This window comes from Lonchura striata, chromosome 6 (genome assembly GCF_050655825.1).
Source record: "Lonchura striata isolate lonStrDom1 chromosome 6, ASM5065582v1, whole genome shotgun sequence".
NCBI classification, from domain to species: domain Eukaryota; kingdom Metazoa; phylum Chordata; class Aves; order Passeriformes; family Estrildidae; genus Lonchura; species Lonchura striata.
This window is the reverse complement of record NC_140708.1, coordinates 18,829,670-18,854,010: the sequence shown is the minus strand read 5'-3', so window position 1 is coordinate 18,854,010 and position 24,341 is coordinate 18,829,670. Positions and strand designations below refer to the sequence as shown.

Below are 24,341 nucleotides of genomic sequence, written 5' to 3'. Positions count from 1 at the left end.
GTGAAAAAGGAGTCCAAAGAATGTCGTTAATAAACTGCTCATATCCTTTGCATTTAGAGCTCTAAATGGCTTTGTTACCAACTTGGGATATTTGTTTAGGGAAAGAAAAACTTGGTTGTCATCAGACTCCTGTTTAGGAATGCTGTTATTATCTTTTGCATGTGGAAACTGCTTCACTAGTGAAATTATTGGAATGAAAATTATTATTGAAGAAAGCTCTATGCAGGAGGGGAAAATGATCAGGCACTGCATTGTATAGTCCTTGCTGTATTTGTATTATCCTGAAGAGGAACGTTTTTCACAAATGACAGGCCGATCTATTTCCCCCCCACAACCCTCCTAGGAACGTGTTACCATCATGCTGTCTTAGAGAGGAAGAGCATAGGTTTAAATTAATCTTTCATGACCATGCCTTCCAAAGCTTTAGTAGCTTATCTTATGTATCCTAACTATATCCAGACGCTATAGTGGAAAACAATGGACGCAGAATATAAAAGCTTGCATAGTTAATTCATACTGCAAGTGGGAACAGTAACAGCTGTGTGAGTTCTGGAAATCTAAAACAAGAAGGAATTGAGGATCTGCTCCTCCCCCTTCTTTACGCTTTTATGTAAGGCAGTGCTTGTCTCCTTTGGGCTAGGTTTTGTTTGCCCTTGTGGAGGTGAGCTGGATGCTTCAGTGACTGTTCTGGTAAGACATTCCCAAGGCATAGAAGACCCTTCTACCTTCTTTTTGTTCATGGAAGATGACTAAAATTTGACTATACATGTCTGAGGGCTCAAAGAGCAACTCTGCTAGTAAAATTTAGCATCTTTGAGGATGTTCACAGGTGGGATGTAACTGTGAACTTACGCTTTCACATACCACTTAGTACCACCAGAGGGGATGCTTTTGAATCAGGTAGTGAGATTTGCAGGTATGTGTGTCTCACCCACAGCAGTTAAGGCTTCCTCAGGCATCTTTCTGCCTGTACTCACTGTGAATAATGTGCCTTGCCTCCCAAAACCAGTATTATGGCTAATTATTGAAAGCATCCCGCACGTGCCAATATTTAGCATAATTATATTGTATCTTGCTCATGGGATGTTGCAATGTTGTTTGGAGAGATACTTTGGAAATGTTTTTATTGAATATTTTTTTGTATGTATAAAAATGCTGGAGTCTGGGGAAGCCAACTGTTCTGGCCCATGTCTGTCGATGGCTTGTCATCTAGATTTCAGCCACTCACTTCAGTTCTCTGTCGCTGAAAACAAGGGTGGTTTAGGTGCTTGCAGTATGATTTTGGGAAAGTTTGACAGGTTTTTCCAGGATCCACATTAAAGTGTAATTATTTGCTGTTGGATTTTTTTTTTTTTGTGGGTCTTTTTTTTTCTTTTTGATTTCATTCATCAGAAAAATCTTTTAAACAAATAGCAGGGAGACAGAGAGAGCACAAAATATAACTTCAACCCAAACTTTCGGGTTTTTTAGAAGCAGGAGAGAGGTACTCTGATTTAAAACACACTGTATGATGTTTCACTGTTATGAAGTTCTAGTCTTGAAGATATTTGTGGATGCATCTTTAATGGAATAGGTCATGTAGGTATTTGAGCACATTTTTCCAGTGGGTTCAAAACTGCTGATTGAAATGGCAATACTGAATATTTGAAATGTACGAACTTTCTTTTTTTTTTGCAGGACAAGAGAAAACTGCTCCTTTCCCTCCTTGAAATTTCCCAAGTTATGTGCTTTATTGCATATTATTCTACTTCAATCCTAACTGTAATTCATTTCCTCTTTATTGTAGGCATTTTGGGGAAATGTCGCTACATTTACTATGGAAAACATTCTGAGGGCAACAGATTCATCCGAGATGACCAGCTATAAAACACAGCGCTGCTTTGTGCCTCTTCAGTCCCTCCACATAAGAAGCACAAATCACATCTCCATTTTAAGCATGTAACTAAAGTCCTCTAGTGCCTTCTGCTGACTTTGCCAAGCCTGTCAAGATCATCCTTCTATCTTAGTCTGAGTAGTCACATAGAGATTGACATGATTGCCTTTAAGCAGGTCCCATCCACCAGTGTGACAGACAGCTGCAGCCGAGCACCCAGCCTGACAGGAGGAGCGCGGTGATGGATTGCCTGGTCCGGGTGCTGCTCCAGGAGAGCAGGGTCCCACCTGGGGCCGGACTGAGCCCGCTCCATCCGCGGCGCCGCCGCGAAAGCACCGCGCTTATCTCTGCCTGGCCTGTTCAGCCAAAGTGGATGCTGATATCAACGTGTTTATAAAAGAGAGAGGCTGTAATTTCAGATGAAAAAGCCCTTATCTGTTCTTATTTTTTTTCCATGTGAATTAAGTGCTTGTGTTTCTATCATCTCATACATGCTTACACAAATCCTTCCACAGTTTGGTAGTGCACCCACCCAACCCCAAAATGAGCTTAGATGGATTAGTTTTTCTTTCAGCAGGGAAAAATATATATTCTGAAAACATTCTGGCCATGCAAAGCACTGTCAATTTGTATAGATTTTTATATGCAAAGGAAAAGGACTTAAGCAATTTCCCAGACAAACAAATTTTTATAATTCTTGAATCACTTCTCATGGTTTACTAGCTCTTACCTTCAGAAAAGTGAACATTTCTTGACGTTGTAAAATAATGTCATAGCTTAACTGTTTACACTTGGAAGAAGTCCTCATTAGTGATGTTGACAATGTGTATTATTCCTGGTTTATTGCACAAGCTATTTTTAACTTTTTGGGATTATATTTAGAATTAAATGCTTAAATTTGGGGAAAAATGTGCTTAAAAGGAATTATATAAATCTGCCACCAGATGGGTGTGGTTATAAAGGGGGAAAAAAGTCAACAAAAGTAACTGGTGGAACTAACAAAATTAGCAGGTTTACTGGTATATTGGAGAGATGAGTTCTGAATAATCCCTTTTGACTTCTATGTAAGAAAGGCTATTGTCCAATTTTCAGTCAAGAAAATAAAAAAGCATGGCAGATTTCCTGCTTTTCTGATAAAGTGGTTGGACATATGTAGAATCATTAACTTGTTACTGTGGAGAAAAATAATGTCCCATACTTCACACATATATTGTGTTAAATTCTACTTGATACAATGGGATTAGCCAAGCAATATGCAGAAATTCTGACCTCTTGGCTGTTCCAAACCCATTCATATTGATCCCAGTTGAAAGCGATCAGTGCATAGCTGTTCTTGGTTTTTTTGAAATTACTTGGTGGTCTTTATTCACTTTCCTAGTTAAAAAAAAAAATACCAATCTTTAGAAACTGTCTACCTTGGGGGCTTTCATCAGCTGGCATTACAGGTGGAAGTGAACTGAGCATGGAAGCCAGTCGTGAAAGCAGATGTGACTGATGAAATAGTGAGGCACTGGCTGGGTGCCAAGGGAAAGCTTGCTGCTGCTCAGCAGTTTAGGCCCCAGTAAACGGAAGCCTTTGCTCGCTCTGCAAGTATATAATAAATCTTTAACAGACACTTTAAATCACTGATGAACATAGAACGATCCAGTTCACACCACTTGGAGTTCAAATGGAGCTCTGAGCTGTTTGATTGGTGTCTGGAAAGCACATTTTAGCCACTTGTCATGCCTCTTCTAATGCCATAGTTGACTACAAATGAAAGGTCAATTCACATTGCAAGTCTGAGGAGATACCAGATAAATGAAAACTACGTGACTTTTTCTTTAATCAAAAATATTAATAGGGCACTTGTCATCTGTTTTGGTTACCAAAATAACAGCAATCTTAGTTTGTTCCTGTCATGATGCCTGTTTTGAAGCCTCCACACATTTTGGCTATGGCAATGTTTTAGGCAGCAGGATTTGTTTGGGGGTGTTTAGAACAACCTAATGTCACTTTCAGTCTGTTTGCATATATGTTCTTGTCTTTATAAAAGGCTTTAACCCTGCCTCAAACAATAAACAGCACTTGCAAACTGACCGCATGATTTTTCCATCTTTATTTTGTTTGTTTACTTTTCCTATTGTCAAAACCATTTGCATCATTTTCAGGAGTGTTTTCTTCCTAGTAAGGCTTTGGAGGCAAAAATATTTTTGGAATGAAATTTGAATAAATTCTCTTCCACTTTGGATTTAGTTTTCACTTGGGGGATTATGTACCTAAAATTAAATATGGTAAAGCACTAATTGAAATCTGCTTGAAGGGAATTCACACTAAATGTCTCTAATTCTGGAAAATCCAAAATAACACATGTGAATAATTATTATGTATTAGGATATTTAAGAACATGCATGGATGTGTATTACTGTTTATGCAAACATATTTTTCTTTATAAATATGCAGAGCATTTTATTTTCAGATGTGTTCTGTCAAAATTCTAGTTTGAGAGATGGCAGAATTTTCACATTTGGGGTTGCTATCTATACTTGGTTCTTTCCTAAGTGGGAACTGTACCTGAATTTCTTAAATGAGTTATCATTTAGGGTGAAAGTTACAGTAAAGTAATCTAGGGAGAGGTTCCACTCTCTTTCCTTTGTTCCCCCTTCTCCATATGTGGCACATTTTTGCCTCTCAAGTTTAACTAGGCTATTAAAAATAAAAATTTGCCTACAAAACTAAAAATATTTTAAAATATATATATTTCAAAGGAACCACTCCAGTCTTAGTCTTGGGTTGTAACTTCAGTCTTAGGTTCAGTCTTGAGACGACCTTTGCCTTTTGTCAGACATCACATCTTCACAAATGAAGACTAGGAGGCAAATATTTTTACAAGGAGATGCCTGTAGAAGCTGTGCTTACTACATTTGTAACTTCATGTATTGAAAATGTTAATCCCTAACCTTAAAATTAGAAACAAGGAAATGATCCAAACTAGAAATTCACTTCAATGTCACAAAGATAAATGACCTTCAGTGAAAATCCTGCTGTTATGGATACACAAACCTAACTTTAGAGCACATTGGTTTTAATTGAATCTGTTGCATGCATAAATGATTTATGGGATTGCTGAAAGTATGTCACCACTGAAGCCACTTTTTCTTCTTTCTGAGGACTGAGTCTTACAGTGTTTATTATAATATTTTCCTTACACTGTGAGTATCTTTGAAGTCAATGTGTTAGCCATGAGAATTAGAGTTAGTAAGTTTTGAAAAACTGATAGGCAGCCCTTTTTAATAGATTTATTCTTTGAGCAGAGCATTACTTGATTGCTGAGTATTGAATTCTCACATCTTTACAGATAAAAAATCACTGTGTGCTGGTGTACCATTGCTCCTATATAGGACAGAAGAAAGAAACAAACCTGTCTGTGCTTTTGAAAATGCTTTCTGTAAAATAAAAGGGTTCATTTGCTGCCAGTGGATGTATTAATATTTTTTATTCCTGCCAGAAGTATGAGTATGTTGGGAAATGTTTGCCCCCAGCAGAACTTTGCTGGATGCAGCCTTTGTGGTGAAGTTCTGAATCAGCCCATTTTATACTGACTCACATTGAGTCTTACCACATATTTCTTCTTAATGTGGTGTGATAGTTGGCACATGAATCTCTGCTTGCCCACTTTTGGAAACTTTATTGTCCTTATTCTGAAGATCTGTCTGTCTTTTTGCTTTGTTAAATGGTTGGCATATGTGAAAGAAAGAGATGAAATTCAGCTTTCCAGAGGTGTGACCATATAGCCAGATTGACTCTTTATGTTTGGCATGGATTTTGAGTATCTGTTCGCAGGTTCAGTCTGCAGAATCTGACAGCAAATCAGGTGATAAGAAGTCAGGGGTCTTGCATGGCCTGCTAGCTGTTGTCCTCTGTTCCTGAAAATCTCTAGTTGTGTCCTTGTCTGCTTCAATTGCCATCTCATTGCACTGCAAGTGATGACACTAAATAAGTAAATGCTCCCCTTTTGTTTTTAAAGTGAAGTTTCTGCATCTTTGCTCATAGTATAACAGTTGAAATACATAAGTTTGCTTTTTTCAGTGGTTTTATATGTACAAGTGGTAACTGTTACATCTCACTGGCTAATATTTTTCTGCTATTTAGTTAAAATCTATTTTCCCCATTTTTTTCTACTCCTAGTAGTGGGAATAAAACAAAATACATAACATATTATTGTGAGAAAACAAGCATTTAAAAATCTTACTATGGGACCATGCCTGTGCTAACTCTGAGAGACAGGTGTGTAGGCACAGAGTGTGGTGATTGGGGTGGGGCTGGCCCAGCCTCATCCCCATGGCACAGCTGTGAGCAGCAGTGACAGCAATGAGCCAGGGAGTGCCCAGGGCACTGACCAGCACCAAAGGGAGCAGGTGCAGTGCATCAACATGAGGGTTGGGTTGAAGAACAAGAAGGGCAGACACTTGCAGCCTTCTGAAGTGGTGTGATGTTACCCTGTATGGGCAGGTGCCTGAAGCCTTCTGATGGGATATGGTGCTACTCTGCATGGGCTGAAGCTTTCTGATATTGTATGGTGACACTCTGTGTACTGTGGCTGCCTCAACTGCAACATACGCTGTGACACAGGTGAGCAGTGTTATTCATAAACACATTTAAATGGATTGTCCTGATTTGAAGCCTTAGAGCTAGCCTGTGAATGTGAACAACTAATAGAGCCTTTGATTTCCTTGTACCACTCTTGCAGCATTAGCTGGCTAGAGAAAGTCATCTAGCCTAAAATGAGTTAATGCTCATTTCTGCTAATATTATCCAAGTACCTTACCAAGGCCTTGGATTATATAAGACATAGGCCTGAGAAAAATGGCTTCTTCCAGTGACTTATTACCTGCTCTTAAGAAGTCTGAAGAGTATTTTCTTTGGCATTTGCTATGTGAGAACATTCAGGATATACTCAGCACTCCTACTTCATCAGAATTGGCTGAATTAATATCTTTTCCATATGCAGTTCTAAAGCAGCTGAAGCTTTTTAAAAGTTACCTTTTAGGTTAGGTGACTCTGATGGACTTGCCTCTGGTGGTGTTGTCAACCTGAAGCTGACCCTTGCTCAAAGTTACTGACAATTAGATTAAGGTTTCAGATCAGGATTTTCACAAGCCTTCAAGGAGCAGGTATTTTTAAGGACAAGCTAAGTTGTGGTCATGGCACATTCACAAAATATCATCATCTCAGAATCCTCAGCATTTTAAGAAAAAAAAGCATCTTGGAAAATATGTTTAGTTCTAGCATCATTGCATTCATAGGTTTTAATGTGAAATATATTCTGCATTATCACATCACGTACAATTTTTAGGCTGTTTCTAAAGGTGTTCAAAACATCCCTCGCAACAAGTGTAAAATCTTTGCAAATATTTTGCATTCTGATTGAAACTTTTGCTGCTAATTCAAAACCAAAATTGTAAAGTCAAGACTGGGGTGTTTTAAACCTAGTTTTATCTTAACCTATAACAGATCACTGGACTCTCATCCGTAATTCCTCTTAGAAAAAGAACTACATCTTAATGATATTATAGCTTTACAATAAAATATATAGGAAGGAATCTATTTGGAAATGTCAGTATTAAATGTAAGATTTAATTCAGTATTTTATTTGAAAATAAAGAAGAGCTTCACAGGATCTCTTCAGATCATACTCTGGAGAACATAAATGGCAGAAGTGTGCAGCTTAAGAAATTCTACCTTACTTTTACAACTAAATTGGGAAAATAAAATAAAGAATATGAAGGTAACCAAAAGTTCTATTACTGACTTTGTTTTTATCTGCAATTGCCCTCCCACTTTTAATTTAACACTGTTTTTGCAGTTGAGTATTTAAAATTCACTATAGGAAAAACAAAGAAAGAAGATTTCATAAGTCAATCTGCTTATTCATTTTATAGTCTCCTCTGATTTTTTTAAGACCTTTGGAACAATGTGAGCTCTCAATTAGCTGGCATTGTGTATCTACCTAGTAAGCAGACAGTTTTGGTCTCCAGGGAATTTTCAAACACACATGCTATTCAACCTTAGCAATTTTCTTTTACCTAGGAATTGTTTTCAGAAATTCCCTTATAATGAAATTTCTGTTTAAGCTGATAGCTGTAAATGAGGGCACAGTTGCTTCATTTCCTTTTGACAATAAGCCAAATTCATCCCTGGTGGAACTCCATTGATTTAACTCTACTTGAGCTAAGTTACACTGGGGATGAATTTGACCCAGCTTGAAATTTTTTTCTATTCATCTTTTCTTTAATTTCCTTTAGCTTAGTAGTCACTTTAGGGCTGGACAGAGAATTACAATGCAAGAGAGGGGAAAAGCAAAACTTCTCTGCTCAAGAGTCATTTCCTTTTTAATACCCTACTGATTTAGCCATGACTTGTAATGTGTTTCAGGTAGCCAAATTTCAACATCAATTTTGGAAGGAAGTTCACTGTACTTTGAGTCTCTTTCCTTGGCTACTTCCCAAACCACCAAATCACCACCTTCTATACAATGCACACATTATAAAAGGCAGTGTTAATGTCAGTGCTCTGGGAAACAACCTGGATAAACTGCAGTTGTCGTGTGGTGCCTACTCTGGTGAGCTGGAGCTCCCCTGGCTGCACCCCTCTGTCCAGTACTTCAGGTGGTGGCAGAGCTTTGAGATCTCTACATCTGCAGTGCCCAACATATCTTCCCCCAAACTACTGCTTGCAGTGCTGGATTTCTGCGAGTCTTGCATGGTTTCTGTCCACGTGGTGTTTGTGCCAGCCTTTTTTTTTCCCTTGGAAGTTCAGGGTTTTGTGTGTTCACACCCAATAAGTTTCAAGTTTGAGCAAAAGCCGAAAGCATCATTCAGCCAAAATCTCTGCTGAGCTGTATGTGGTTTTCATCTGAAACTGTAAATCCACTGTGTTCACTGAGGGTTTAGCAGAACTGGCCTGAATGTCAGACCTCTAGCCGCTCTCCCAAATCAGGCTAGTTCTGGGTTTCATTACAAAAAGATTGCACAGCTCTAGCTAAGCCCTCATTTTCCACTTTCAGATAAATGCTTTCTCAGCTGTATTTATGAGGCTTAGTGTAAAAAAAAAAAAAAAAACCCTACCAGCTGTTAATGTTAATCACAAGTTTATATCATAAGCACATTCTGAGTCTTATCCTCTTTCCATTCATGTCAGTGGCAAAGCTTTCAACATCAGTGGCAGTAGGAGCAAATATCACAAAATACAGTAATGCACACTCAGTTTAAAAGGAAAAAATAAAGGTCTGTCTTAAACTAACAAAGCCAGGAGTAGGATTCTGTGCTGATGAATGTCTTACTCCATTTGCACATTCACTTGTGCACCCTGAAGTACTTAGTGGCAATATAGAAGCAAGCATAAGGCTCAGGTTCATGCTGGAACAGTTGGCATTTTCTTATGGGTCATCAAAATAGACATTAAAGCAGGGCATTTGACATAAGGAATCAGAAGATGTGATATAAAGAATGAGTATTTATCACCCATACTAAGAAAGAAACCTAGATTCATTAGTTATGAAGCAGCTGTTGAATGATAAATTTCTGCAACTTTAAGCAGTTAAAACATTCTTTTATATATCAAAATAGAAATTAATATTATTTTATGAAATTTTAATCTAGTCCCAAAGTAATTTTACTTAAGCTTTTGGAGAGGTCTCATTGGTTTGGTTTACGTTTTTTGTACAAATCAAAGCTTGAAGGATTTAATCCATAAAGAATCCTAATACACTTTCCAGTTGGGTTTTAAGGTTTAGTAAGTTCACATTTTGCCTAACTCATGGGCCAGCTTCACTGAAATTTTTGAAATCCAAACAAACACTGGACCTGCAGACTGTGCTAGTGAATGTTTTACAGAAAATAGGAAAGAGAGTTTCAGGACTAGGAGACCAGATAAGTGGCTTCAGCTTGTGCCAGTTTTAGCAGTTTACTTTTAAAACTTAGGAAAGTAAAAATATATGTCCTACTTTTCCTAGTGTAATAGTAATATAGGATGCTGCGATTTAATTAACTAAAATGTTCCAGCTCTATTGGAATAATATACCAAAAGAATTTTGCTTATTCTATTTTTATTTTATACAAAATGCAATATTTTAAATATTTTTTTCTTTTCTATTTTTAGTAAAACTAATTCCTAAATGTCACTGTTAATGCCGTTAAAAATTATCCTTAAGGGATTTCTGACAATGATAAATTGTCTTTTTTTGAAGCAGTTTGAATTTGAGGCCACAGTGTGACATATTTTCTGAAAGTTATTTTTTTTGTGTCATTGCTGCTTATGTGTCTTAAAGCAAAAGAAGGCTGTGAGTCTTTCTTGTTTAATAATGGCTGTATCATGTTTACATAAATTGTTTTACTTCTTGGCTGGATTGCAGAATCCTTCCTTTCATGCAAAGTGTCATCACCAGCTTGTAGGCCACCTTTCCTCATCCCCCCCCAGAGAGGAAAAGCAGGATCATGAAGGATTTGGGATTCTTGTTTGTCCTTAAGTAGTCATGCCTATGTAATTGGTAATATGAAATATATTTTGCCCCTTTCCATCTTTCTTTCTACTACCCAGTCACTGATTTCCTAATTATGTAGAATGCTAAAGTGAATTCTTGACTATGCAGTGATAGTTCTGCTTACATGTTTCTATGATTTGTTTGGTATTTGCTTTTTAATTTAGCCTTCAGTGCAGCCAAGAAGAAGGTGACTGCAGAAGCATTCACCTTTAAAGTGAATGCAGGAATTTAATTGAAGTTTATGAATTTTTATATTTGTAACTATGTTCTGTTAGCTAGCAATGAAATAAGTGGGGAAACAGTGCCAACGTGAGTCAGGAAAACCAAAACCAAAAAACTTATTGTCAAAAGGCCACAAATGTCAGGATCAAATTCAGTGTCTTGAGCAGCCAGCAAAGGTTGGGCACAGCACTGAGGACTGGAATATGCATTCATCCAGAGGGAGAGTGGCTGCATTTTCCTTGGAGTTTTGGCAATGCCCTCTGGAATGTCTCATGTTATCCTCTGCTAAATGAGCATCTCCCATCTGAACCCAGGTTTTTCCACAATCACATGTAAGCAGGAAGAATGCTTCCTCTGAAAAGGAGTTAACCTCTTTAGGACCCCTCTAGACCTAGTATGGAGTATATGATATTTTTTCAAAAAATGAGATTAAACTGCATGTTTGCACATAGGTGCAACCTCATGTGCCATCATTGCATTTCTCTTCTTTTGTTTTTAAAATTAAGTTGAACAAAAAGCCCAAATAATTATTTTAAGAAAATTAAAGTCCAACTGGTAGTCAAATCCAGCTGAAAACTGGCCAGTTGAAATGGGCAAAGAGAGCCCCAGAGTAAAATTACACAGTGTCTTACTGTGTGAGACGTATCTGGCTGCCCATACACGGTCACCAGTAACTGCAGGAGAATCTGAAGAACTCAAGCTGCTCAGGGAAAAGGAGGAAAAATTAGTGTTTGTTATATCAATTAAACCCATAGGGCAAATGTCATAATCAAAGTCTAGAGTTTTAAGCTTTTTTTTTTGGTTTTGAAAGACAAAGAAATCCCAGTCAATCTTAAGAATGACATTTATCTATTTTCAATGAATGATATTGACACAAGACTGCTCTCTTCTTCGGAGCTGCATTTTCAAATCCTGGAGTCCTGCCCTGAGACTCCTTGGTGTCCATTAGCAGATCCATTTTCTACCCTTGAACTATGTATTCTTATCAAAATGTTAATTCTTCCAAGCTTTGCAAAAAACACCCCAGTACACTGTCTATTTTATATGCCAAATTATTCCACTTTAATGGAAAAAGAACAGAAATGTTAAGGAATTCGTGTGTATCTGAGTTGTGCACATCAATCTTCTAAGGCAGCGCATAACAAAGGTCAGAAATAGCCTAGCGCTGTGTTTTGTGTAGCTCATCATTCTATGAGAAAATGTGCCCAAGTTCCTCCTAAAACATTGTTTTCAAGCGTGGTTATGACTGAATATATTTCTAAATGACAAGGTTTATTTATCTGTATTTTGATATGTTTAGGGGAAACTCAGGCTGACAGTTAGAGGAGGCAGGAAGAGGGAACCACAACAAGTTCCACCCAAACACAAAATGTCATCTCTTCCCTAGCTAAGATACAGAAGCATCCTGATGAAAAAAGAGCAGACATTTAAAAGTTTCTGACATGTGTCACAGATGCAGCCATTGAGCCACTGTTCCTGATGTAGCTCGAAATGACAGCATCCCAGCCATTGGAACTGGCTGCAGGACATTCAAAGTTTGGTGTGTGTCGCATTTAATCCTTGTCATAGCACATCTCGAGAATAAAAAAGACAAATGGGCACAGGCAGTAGTAATAGTTCAAAAAACTTAAAATAAAGCTTCCCAGTCTAATTGATATTATCAAGCTATGCTAACATTTACCAGCCACCAAGTAGACAGACAGGAGGTCAGTACCCTTTTTTCTGCAATTTTCCCCCAAGTCAGAAGGATAAGTCTTTCAAGCTTTCTCTAAGGGTGACCCAAATACATGAACTGTTTATTCAGAAATAGCACTGACTTGCCAAAGATACTCCTTAATAATCAAAACATATAAAGGCAAAAAGGCTTCAGCCACCGACGAAGCAACTTGTCATCCATGACCCGTGTTTACACTAGCTTAGGATCAAGCCAATGTTGGTGATTATTGTACCAAGGAGCTGATAATTTATTGATTGTGCCACCTCTGGATATTTTGCATCCTTGTAAAGTTGAGGTGCAGGCAGCATAAAATAACATTCTTTTGGAGTTATCATGTTGGCATCCTCTTTCAAATAGTGTGTCTTTTATTGCTGGCCAAAAAAAGTTTGTATACATAAAATTCATTGTCTGCAGTGACTCAGGGTCTGCAGCACAGATCACTTGAATCAAGAGCTTCACATCTAGGTTTCCAGAGAATTTATAGTCAACAGCCCCATTTGCTTGTCATTGATTGCAGTGGATGAGTGCCTGCTCCTCATCTAACTTCCAGTTTAACATAGGGGATACTTTTTCATTTAGCAGCCTGGGAGGTGAATAGAGAAGATTCAATTTAAGCATTTTCCAAATACAATCAGCCTCTGATAATGTGAATCCTCTGGCAAGTTGAAAAAAAATAAAAATCTTTTGTATTAAAAAGTCAGTGGTACCTACAGGCTATTGGACTGGTTTCTACTTAAATCATTTGGCTACCTAGGCATGGTGATAAATCAAGCAGGGTTTTAACAGTCCTTCCTTCTGTATGTTAAGAAAGACTAAAAACATCCATGACATTACAGTAGTGGAAGAGAAAATTCAATGAAGGAATATGTTTAATATACAAATATTTTGTACAGTTTTATTAGAGTATTGAAAAATATATTTGTTACCACTCATTTAGCCATCACATTGTTGGGAAGGACTGTTGTATTGTTTTGTAGTCTGAAGGTCAAGAATCTATTTTAAACTGTTTTTACTTTTTTATCTTTATATCCAATTGCAGAGCCAAAAGCTTGAAAAAAATGTGAAAAACCCCTATATATTGGTATAGTTCTAATTAGATCAGAAATACAAAAAAAAAAAAAAAAAAAAGACCCCCACCTTTTTTCCTCTACTCTAAAACACAAGTTTGGAAGAAATCAAGTATGCTGAGACCTGAATTCTGACTGTGTCAAGGTTTTCCCTCTGAAAATACTGATGTTAAAAAGTGGTTGGCTTGGTTGCCCCTGAAAGAAAAAGATGCTCACAATTGAACATCTGCATTTCACATGATTTCTTATGCCTTGGCTATGTTCATGGGGTGTTCACCCAGTGATCCCCTTCCTGTGTGTCTGCATGTGGAGGATGGTGAAGTTCACAGTACAGTGAGAAAGTTGCAGCAGGAACTGGTGCAGAGAAAGCAGTACTGGCTTTGCCCATAGAGACTCTCTGTGTTGGGCTGAGTGTTCTTTCTCCACAGTGCTATCAGTGAAGGAAACCAGGTTGGCTGGAAGATTTGCCCTTTCTGCATGCAACAGGTAAATTGGAGCTTCCATGGTACACTGACTCACCCACAAAATTCCTCTCCTGAAAGATGTGCAGTTGAGACCTGTAGGGATAGCCGAGAAAAATCCATATAATTTTTAATGGTACCTCACAGAGGAAATAAGCCTTGTCCAACTAGCAACAGAATGCTGCTCTCTTACAGGTCAAGTTGCATCTTGAGAGGCAAACCATGTCCCTTTGTTCCCATTTACAGTGGCACAAGATGGTTCTATTGCTGGCAGAGCACAACACCTGAAATTGTTTTGCCAAGAGTGTGGATCCTTTCTGTGTTGTGAAGATTGATGCACAAAAGACTTGGAATGTGAGAGTGTGTAAGCTGAGATGGTAGATTCTTTGCTCTTTTTGGGGACGCTATAAAATCCTTCTGTCAAGATGTGTTTGTACATCTACCTCCTGCAACAAAAGCTTTTGCATGTATTATGTTCCTTCACAAACAGTGAAATAAATTATAAAGGATCAGAAAATCAGTAAGAAGAAAGGTATAGAGGGGAAAAGGCACAGGAAATGCCTCATTCTTTTATAGTAATGACAGTGATGAAGAGTATTAAAGGACCTAGAGGATAGAAGAAAAAAAATTACAAGAGTTTTTATAATATATAAATGGCTATAGTTAGCAATCTTCATAAATCATGTATGGATTTAATGATTTTTGGAAGTAAGTGTTTTCCATAGGGTAGAGTTAATATTGTGGCATAAAGACCATCCCTGAGCTTCTTTCTTCACTGTGCATCATCTTCCTGTTGAAGACAGGATGTAGTTATTCTTGTCCTCTCTCATACATGAGCTATCATCTCAAAGAAACTGGAGTCAAGTGCAGAAGAGAGACTCATCATTCAAATTATCATGCTGGATTCCATCCTCTCATTTTTGTGTCATTGCAGAACATGTTTGCATACTCATCAGCAATATAAGTTCATCATTTCTCTCTGCAAATGCAACTCAGTTTTCTACCAGATCGTTTCAGAGGATTTATGTAAACTAGTGATTTCCCATTTGCCTTAATGGGAGTTACCCCACACTGTACAATAGATTAGTGGCACAGTGAAGGAAGATAAGTCAAAAGATCCCTAGAGTGCAATGTTGATTTTAAATATTTCCCTTCTGCTGTAATAACTTCCATAGCATCCTATGCATTATAAAATGCTTGATTGAGCTAATTTCCTGCATTGTAAAATAAAGCCATAATTATCATTATTAAGTGTAATTAACTGTACATATGATCACAAAGAATAGAAAAAAACAAAGATAGCATGAAAACACTCTAATATCATAATTACTGGTCCATTTGTATTGTCCTTGTTAAATATGCATCCGCTAAATAATTTGATTTCATGTCTCGAGCTGTGTTGCACTCTGCTTATCCTATGTGGATTATAAAGGCTTTATCTTTTCTAGGAATTCTTTCTATCATCGATGTGTGGGGAAGAATTAAAACAAACAAACCCTTATAGTTTTTTTGGTCCTCTCCATAATGTCCACCATTTCCTAGACTTGTGCTTTCTAGTAAAATGTTTTTACTGACTTTATGTATTTAATCTGAAGGGTCAAGGCTTCCTGTGGTAAATGTAGTTTAACAGAGATTCAGTTGGAAAATAGTCTTTGCTAGGGAAGAAGAAGGAAAACAATCTTGTGCTGTGCAGCATTAAGTCCCAACATTGTTGAACAGATTCTGTAGGTTAATGGAGCAGCCTTGACTGCAGGTCCTGAGCAGAGTTACTAATTTTAGTGATGTGTTGAGAACTTGGTATCTCCTTTGGTTTTCTGATTAGTGAAAAGAAATGGAGTTACCAAGTTCCTGTGACCTTCAAAATGTCAGCCTTAGAAAAAAACTTTCATATTTGCATCTCATATATTAAGATGGGCCAAAGCTTGAAAGACTTCCTAAAATCAGATAAAATGGTCTGTATCTTTTCTTTGGGAATTAAGCTTGCTTTGTCTGCTTTTTTAAAAGGAGTTCCCATTTTTGGGAAATGGGCTAATTAATGAAAAAAGATTTCAGGATTTGGCACTTTTGTAGGAATGTCACAGACTTAACGGGATTAGTTACCAGAGAAAGAGGTTGCAGGCCCTAACCATAGTCTGTTTATGCAAAAGAATTAATTTAATGTGTCTTTGAAGTGAAACCACTGTAATGATTTCCGAGATCTGCCTCTTCTGGTCAGGTGCCATTTTTTTTCCTGAAGCAATATTATAGCAGCATCATTTATAGTATTTTCTGCTAAGGTCAGAATATCACCAATTCACAAAAATAAAATTTTCTGTTTCCCTGAAGATCTAGTAGTGATAGAGCTGAATTTTTGGTTGCTGCATTATTATTATTATTAATTTCTATAACAGTCAGTCATTCTGGTAAGGGAAAGAAGCAGTTAGAAAAAGATTTCAGTGAGGAGCATCTGGAGGGGCAGTAGTGGAATTTTTGCCAAGGGATGGATAGCAACTTACTGTGGTGATGGACTTTTTCCTGTACTCTCTCACAGAGGCTGGTTACCTTTTTTAATATACTAAAGGATGAAATAGTTAAATACATCAGAGTTTTGCCAATAATAGGTGTTGGTGTATAAGTCTAACTGGCAGTCAGACTGCCCAGGTTATTGATTTTACTGTCTAATGGCTGAAAGAGATGTTATCTTGATTAATTAGAAGTCAAAACCAAATGCATCTTGCTTCTGTTAGATCTCCTGGCATTTGTTTTCTTTTTTTTCTTCCTCTCCAGTGTTGTTGTACATGTACCTTTAAAACGTTTTAAACTAAAAAGCTATCAAGGTCAGCACTGTACAAGCCCTAGGAACTTTATTTCAGCTGTCAATGAGTCCTTAACAGTCCTGCACTGCTTTTGGTGCTGGAAGGTACCCTTTTGAAGCATAAGGCTATTCATTTAGCCTCAACAAATTAAAATCTAGTAGGCTATTATTCTTAGGGCTCTTGAAGTAACTTATCACCTCATTATGTTATTGGGCAGAAATGCTGACACGCTGAGTATTACTTTATATATTTACTGATGGTTTTACAGGAAAACATATTTTTCTCTTTTGGAGTATTTAGTGTTCTGCAAACATGTTTAGTGCTTAATGTGAATAAGCGTTATAAAGACCACTGCAACATGGGAACATAAAAAAGTAGGCAGTTTTCTATCAGCTACTCTGAATTATGATCAGTAAGGTGATAGAAAATAAATGATAGGTAGATGGTGGTGGGGGGGGGGAAGTCTAGGGTTAGTCAGCAATAAGAAAACTTGCAGATTTTTAATATATTGTATTAATAATCACTTCCTGGTGGTTTACATGCTCTCAGAATGCTAAGTACTAAGGAAAAAAGGAATCTTGCTGCATTTATAAACAATTTACATTTCCCAGAGTTTACTTTCAGCAAATGAGTAGTTGTTTGATTTAATTAGTTTTGTGTTTTATATGATCACAGTCTAGAGATAAATTTACCTTACAAAGTATACAAAAATAGACTATATTGCACATTTCTGAATTAAAGTGAAATTGTCATGTTTACATATCAAAACTTTACCAGAGATTCTGCTGTCACAATTGGTCTGATTCTGAAATTTGTACAAGAATCATAGAATCATAAAATGGATTGGATTAGAAGGGACCTTAAAGTGCACTTGATTTCACTGTCAATGTCACTGACAAAGACATTAAACAGCACCAATCCCAATCCCACTAAGGAATGCCATGCATCATTGGTCTCCACTTCAACAAGTTGACCTCAACTTTTTGATTGTGACCATCCAACCAATTCCTTATCCATCAAGTGTTCCATCCACCCAATCCATGTCTCTCCAAACACGGATGTTGCACAGGATAGTGTCAAAAGTGCACAAATCCAGGTAGATTTTGTCTTTTGCTCTTCCTTCATACACCAATCTGCAACCCCACTGCAGAAGACTGTCAACACTGTCAGGCACAATTTGTCCTTGGTGAGGCCCTATGGGCTGTCACCAGTCACATCCCTATTTCCTCAGAGTAGTTTCCAGGAGGATCTGCTTCATTATCTTTCCAAGCAAGAGTGATTAGCCCTGGGTCTTGCTTTCTCAAAATACCAGGGACACATTTCATATGATTTTAAAATTCTGGGAATCCCATGAATGCAGTAGCTTTCTGTTCAAAAGTGTGTAATTTGTTACAGAAAACCACAAAGCACAGACTCAAGTATTGCTGCATCATCTACTGAGCAGATGTTTTACATATCTTCATTTTGCCTTACTTGCTCCAAAATGTTTTAGCATACACTTATCTGTTTATCAGGTCTCAATTCTCTCCTTTAGGTTTTGTTGTCATGAGTGTCTAAAGAAAGATGACCTACAGCACTACACAATTTATAGGTGTGGAGTGGTTTAAGTAACCAATTTGTAAAGCTTCAGAGTCAATTTATCTTCTGCTTTTCCCATGGAATTTACCTAGAAAAAGTGAAAAATGCACAAGACTCTTAAGTACAACCCCCACTCTGCCTGTCTACTTGGTGTTCACAAAGAAAAAAGCCCTACCAGGAGCCTGTTCAGTCCAAGCAACAGACTGCAGGTGTTTTCAGAAATAAGGACATAAAAGGACAGAATGTAAATCAAGGCAGCCCTGTGGTCATTTTAATTGGCATTCTTACAATTTTTCCAGGTCCATGCTTACTTCTTACTATGCTGTTGCATGAAATGAGAAGTTAACACAGCAATTGGAATGTCCTTGGCCATTTTTTACTATAGGTCTGCTGAAATATAGACCTCAGTTTTATTTAGTTGAAATTCATAGTACAGTTTCAGTAAATTTAGTGCTGCGGCTGGCTGTCAGATTGAATGCATTGGATAGTAGGTTTAGGTAGTAGTAAGATTAGCTGTCTTAGACCTTCATCTAGGCAGAGATATGATTCAGTATTTGGGTTTTATTTGGAGACCACCTGTGGGGGGGTGGGCTGCTGGTGCAAGTTGTAATGCTGAACCTTGTTCTGAAAAAGCTAGACTGAGTCCACTCTGTATCATCTCTACAAAGTATATCTATGGTATATATATGGCTGTTCCCATTCAGAAGAGATGTTGACTCCCTGCCCTCTTACCAGCCAACACATCAATGCTGAATTCTTCAATGAAGAGCTGAACCAGAGGACAAATCAATAGATACAGAGGAGTGCATACCAAGGCTGATACTGTGATCATCCTAATTTTTACTACTCTGGCTTCTATGTAAATAAGACCAAAATCTGGTAAAAATTGTCACAGTGTAGACATTTCTAATCCTGGGAAAAACAAACTAACTACCTAACCCACAGAATCTTAAAGTCATTATTTTTGCAAAGAAAATACTGAAAAAACATAATATGTAGTTATATATATAAAATATTGTAAAATGGAAAAGAGGAACTGACTTTGGGTTATGTGGTTCAGAAGAGTTTACACCAGCACACATCATGCCAGAATGGCACCAGGTTCCTGAACAGATGAGCATCCAGGGCACCAGCATCATCCTGTTCTCTGATGGAAATGATGGAGGTGAACCAGGTCCTTTCTTTTCCTCTGGCATTTCCCCTCATTTCCAAGATGTCTTTCCTCTCACAGCAATACTCTTTATTTCCTTGTTCCAAAAGAACGTTTTTTTTCTGGGCAATGTCACCCTTCATTTGTGGAATAAAGGGAAATAAAAGCTGTAAACTATTGATTCTGGAAGTTTACATGAGGGAAATACCAAGTCTTTCTTCTGAGCCTTGGAATGGCTGTCAGAGTCCTGCCTCAGCTGCTAAGAAGGGCCCAGCTAATGCAGTCAGGTTTGCTCCATCTGCCACGGCTTTGAGTGACAGCTATGGCCCAGTGCACATCCACTGAAAACTAGCATCAGGGAATGACATACAGTTTGATAACATAAGATGCTTAGGTTTTTTGGCTCAAGTGAGATGTTCAGAGCTAATAGCCCTGTGAGCAGAGTTTCAGCTGTGATCTGTACCTTGAGATATTGGTTGTGTCTGGCTCAGGAAAAAGGGGAAAGAATGAAAGCTTATTTCTAGAAAGGTTTCCGATGAGCAGCATTTGTCATTGAAGGGGAAGATGGGTATAATTAGCTTGTCAGTCTAGTTTGGGCTGAGCTGGCTTTCTGTGGTAAGAAAGATGGACTAACTGCCAGAAGAGCTGACAGGCAGTCGATAATGCAGCAATTAATGTCATAAATAATTCTGGAACCAATTATATCAAAATGGACTCCAAGCTTTAAAAAGGAACAGAATTCCCTTATTCTTCCTGCTAACAGCAAGAAGCAGCTTTCATTTTTCTCTATAATTACTTTTCATTGTATGTAGCAATAAAGTAGGGCTTTTCTGTCCATATTTAAAACTTGTCTTTCTTGCCTTCCCCCGCCTCCTAAACAATCTTTACCCCATAGGACAAGGTTGTTACAACAGAGCTGCACTGAGGTGAATGTATAATTTTTTCACATGGTTGTTACATGATAATTTCTGCTGCACCTAAATGACTAAGAGCCAAGTTTTCTCAAATGTCATGGGCAATGACAGTAGAAAGTACCAAACAATGGCATTTGGAAATAAAGACATTTGTGAAATAAATTGATTTGTCTTATTATTTTAAAGGTTGCTCTGACTTGCTTACACTGAACTTATTGATTTTTTTTCCCCTTCTCTCTGTACAGTTACAGCTATGGAATCTGAGCCAAGCTATTCCCTTTATGCTGCAAACACAATTCAGAACAGCCCTGTGACTTAATGGGCATTCCCTTACAAAAGACACCAAGTTACAAACACTCTCTAGAGTGATATTCTCCTTAGCTGTTTCTCTATGTGCTGTAATACAGATGTGAATAGCACAAAGTCTGTACTGGCAAAACCCCCACAGTACTGCTTTTGCTAATGGTCTTTTTGTAGTCTCGTCCTCTCTTTAAAAAAAAAAAAAAAATGGACTATAGAAGTAGTAAATTACTGTAGCATTCGTTCACAGCTTTGTTCAGCGCCTGACAAATGTTTCCAACTTTTCAACTATGGTGGCATTTACTCCTGGGAGGTTGGGGAAAATAGTTCATGAAGTTCCCACTGTTTTAAAACCAGAAACATCTGTTGGTGTCACATGCACTTTGTTGGCTGGGTCCAGGAATAAAGAAATCCTGCAGCTGATCAGCTCTCTCCTTAGCAGTAGGTGTCAGTATGGTGAGTGGTAATTACAACAGAGAGTTTTAGAGGACACATGATAATTAGGACAGCTAACAAAAACATAAACACTGACATTTACCATACTTAAAACCAGAAATGTTGTCTGTTGTGTCGGTACATTGTTTCAAACCATGACAATAGAGCCATAATTAGTTCAATCATGCTTCTAAGGAACAAAGACTTTCAGATTTTGGATATGCAGCTCAGTGTTTTAGCAGGAGGAGTGGCAGAAAGAGGGGGAGTGATGTGTGGTGTGCAGAGCTGGGTTCCCTTCCAAGCCCTGCTGCAGGGATGGTGCTGAGTGACTGCCAGGGGATCATTGTGTCTGTCACCACAGCCCCCCCGGCAAGGGACAGAGAACGCTCACCCTCAAAGGTGGTGTCCATATTAATGCATTTTTAAGGTCTTTTTAAGCACTTGGAGATTGTCTGTAAGGAAGGGTGATGGAAATTCAGTACTATTGAGGAAAGAGACCATCTGTTTCACATCTCATTAAGAACTATATCCTGTTTCTGCTTTGCGGCCCAGCAAGGCCTGAAAACAAGGAGCTATGTTTAAACAATACTTCCTCAGTTAAACTACAGTGTATATAAATTGAATTCAGTTTTGCTCCAAATGACCAAATTTCTCTGCTCATAGAAGTTCTTCAACAGGTAAGATTTTGCCAGAATCTTTTGCTGGTATGCTCTGTAGCCATTCAGCAGTTTTGTTATCCTAATTTTCTATTCTGTGCTTCTGCATTTCTAGGGAAGGTACTTCACTGCCCTCGTGCCTCAGATCGTTCAGTGCACCACTTCTCTTCAATAGTGAGGAAGTGTCAATGTTTTCCTTATAAGAATGATTTCAAGCATAAAGGTAAAATCAGTTCAATTTAGTCTGGAATGAGTGCTCTAGCAATCATTATTTAGTCTGCAGAACTCTTACTGACCTCCATTCTGGGGAAAAATCAGTTCCCCGTGTAAGTGGACTTTATAAAAAAGAAAAGATATTTAGCATGTCAAATGAGATTTAAAATGTCAAATTAAATGAGCTTAATTTACTCAATGCCATCTGCAATGCCACCCCAAAACTTTAGGTTTTCTATTCCAACTGCCAGTATGATTGATGTTACTATAGGAAATGTATGGCTAAGTGAGCAACTACTATGCTTGGACAAAGTAACAAATTTTCAGTTCATCAAGATGGTGAGTTGTCAAGAAGCAATTAATATTATCTAAGATGTCTTGTATCACCACTTGTACTTCTAACAAAAACACAGGAGTTATTTTATTCCTAAATGGCCTTTAATAATCTGTTTTATTAGGTATATTTTAATGATTACTAAAGAAAGAAATGGAAATCCTATGAGCAATTTTGTAGTCCTGAAAGGCAAATGCAGCGTAAACTAATGGCACTACTTACTTAGATATTGTTGCTCCTTTATCCTGTAAATGCCTGAAAATAGCTTTCTGTAGAGGTGAAGTGCAGAATGCAATGACTTTAGCACCTTGGTTTAGCTCATGATGGGAGATATTATCTAATTTTATCCTCTGTGTGTTAGGTTATTATGTGTTTTCATCTGTTGCTTGAAGTTGCACATTAAAATTCCAAGCTCATCTGGCTATTTACTACTGAGAACACTGAAAGTGTACATACCCATTATAACTTAGCGAATTTGGGATGATTATATACAGTAATGGCCAGGTTTTCATCATGAGCTTGTGTAAGCATCCTTTTGGATTAAGTTTAGGGTATTCAAAAGTACATGTTTAAAGTCTGAATCACAAACATAGGAATGGTCATAGTGGAGTAATGCAAGGCAGAGAAATGGGAAGGTGGAGAAGAGGTAAGAATTTGGCTTCAATAGGTAGATGAAGGAGTATCACAAACATCAGTATAATTGATGAGGTTTTTGGTTACTTGTTTTTAATTACTGGCTGGCTGATTTGCATAAGCACATAAATTTGTAAACATACTCCTCCTCTTTCCTTTAGGTGTAATAACCTGCCATTCATATCAGAGTTGGGTTTCCTCTGTCTTTTCCCTAACACTCTCTTTTGCTGTATCACTCTTTCATTTTCTTAGATCTAGCTTGTCAGTAGGGCCCAGCATGTCCAAACAATGACAGGTTTTTCTGAAGCTCAATTCTCTATCATGCAGTTAATTAATAAGCCAGGCTAATGGTGGGCAGAAGAGGAAAGGGAAGGGTCAGTGGGGAGGATAGATGAAAAAAGTCTTATTAGTTCAGCATATCTAGATCTTTGACTGTACTTATCATGGACATCAAGGGTTTGAAAACCTGGCCTTCATTAAGCAGTTAACTTGAAAGTGAGGAACCCATATCATTGTCTTTGGAGCATGAGCTTTGAGGGCAGTGACTTTTCATGTGAGTTCATACAGGATTGTTTCTGAAAGGATTTTTCTGAATGGCTTTAATAAAAACAGTAAATAATATGGCTTGAGTGCACAGGATATGAGTTTCTCTCTAGCATTTCTGTTATTGAGAGGAGTGGTTTGTCTTCTATGGTGGCTCCAGCAGCCAGACTAACATTCATTTTGTTTTAAAGCATCTATCATACTTTATGGCTTTGGTAGTTAGGTGTGCTTAAAAATATTTTGGTTCCTGGTACATATTTACTTTTCTCTATCTTTCTAGGTCAGTTCTAGAAATTACAGGAAGCTCACCAAGGGAAAGACAGAACACAAGAAAAAGTTAGTTGAGAGCATGCTCTAGTTACTTATAATAGCAAACCCTTGTATGTATCATAATGTGACCAGGGTAATGAACCTTACTTTGACTGAAAACAGGGGGTAAATAAATCTTGCTGAAGAAAAAGAAAGATGAATTTCATGTGAGTATAGTGCTGTCTACTGCAGTGCACTGGGGCTGTTGTCTACCAAAGCACAAACTTTGTACCAGCCAAGCTATGAGGTGTGACAGTAACGCCTCTGTGGATGCTGATGTTGCAGGCTCCATGGAAAGCTAAAGGATCTGTATTATTATATGCTGAAATTTCTTTTGTTTTACACAATTCTTGACTAAGATGCGCATCTAAGATAGTTCACCATCACATTATGTGTCGTCACCAAAATTCTGCTCTTGGACTTAATAATGGATTTTTAATAGCTTTTATTTTCTTGGTTGCTGAGGCAAATTTAAATTCAACCAATCCTGTGCCCCACCACAACATTGCTTCTAATGTTGCTACAGAAGTCATACATTTTGATTGTTTTATTTTAAAATATGAGAAACTCACCACTGTACGAATTTGTGAAATAGCAGTCCTACATTTTTCTATTTGACA

The 24,341-nt window shown here is 37.7% G+C and overlaps 1 protein-coding gene across 16 annotated transcripts in view; it reads left to right on the top strand.

Annotated features, from left to right (window-relative positions):
• LRMDA (leucine rich melanocyte differentiation associated) overlaps positions 1–24,341 on the top strand; it is a 728,564-nt gene that overhangs the window by 620,143 nt on the left and 84,080 nt on the right. The window contains exon 7 of one of the 16 annotated variants that reach the window (XM_077784575.2): positions 1,787–21,912. The exons of the other annotated variants lie outside the window; for them this stretch is intronic. Coding sequence (XP_077640701.1) covers positions 1,787–1,866 — 80 coding nt within the window. The 3' untranslated portion in view covers positions 1,867–21,912. The remainder of the gene's footprint in view (positions 1–1,786; positions 21,913–24,341) is intronic. 16 annotated transcript variants of the gene reach the window in all.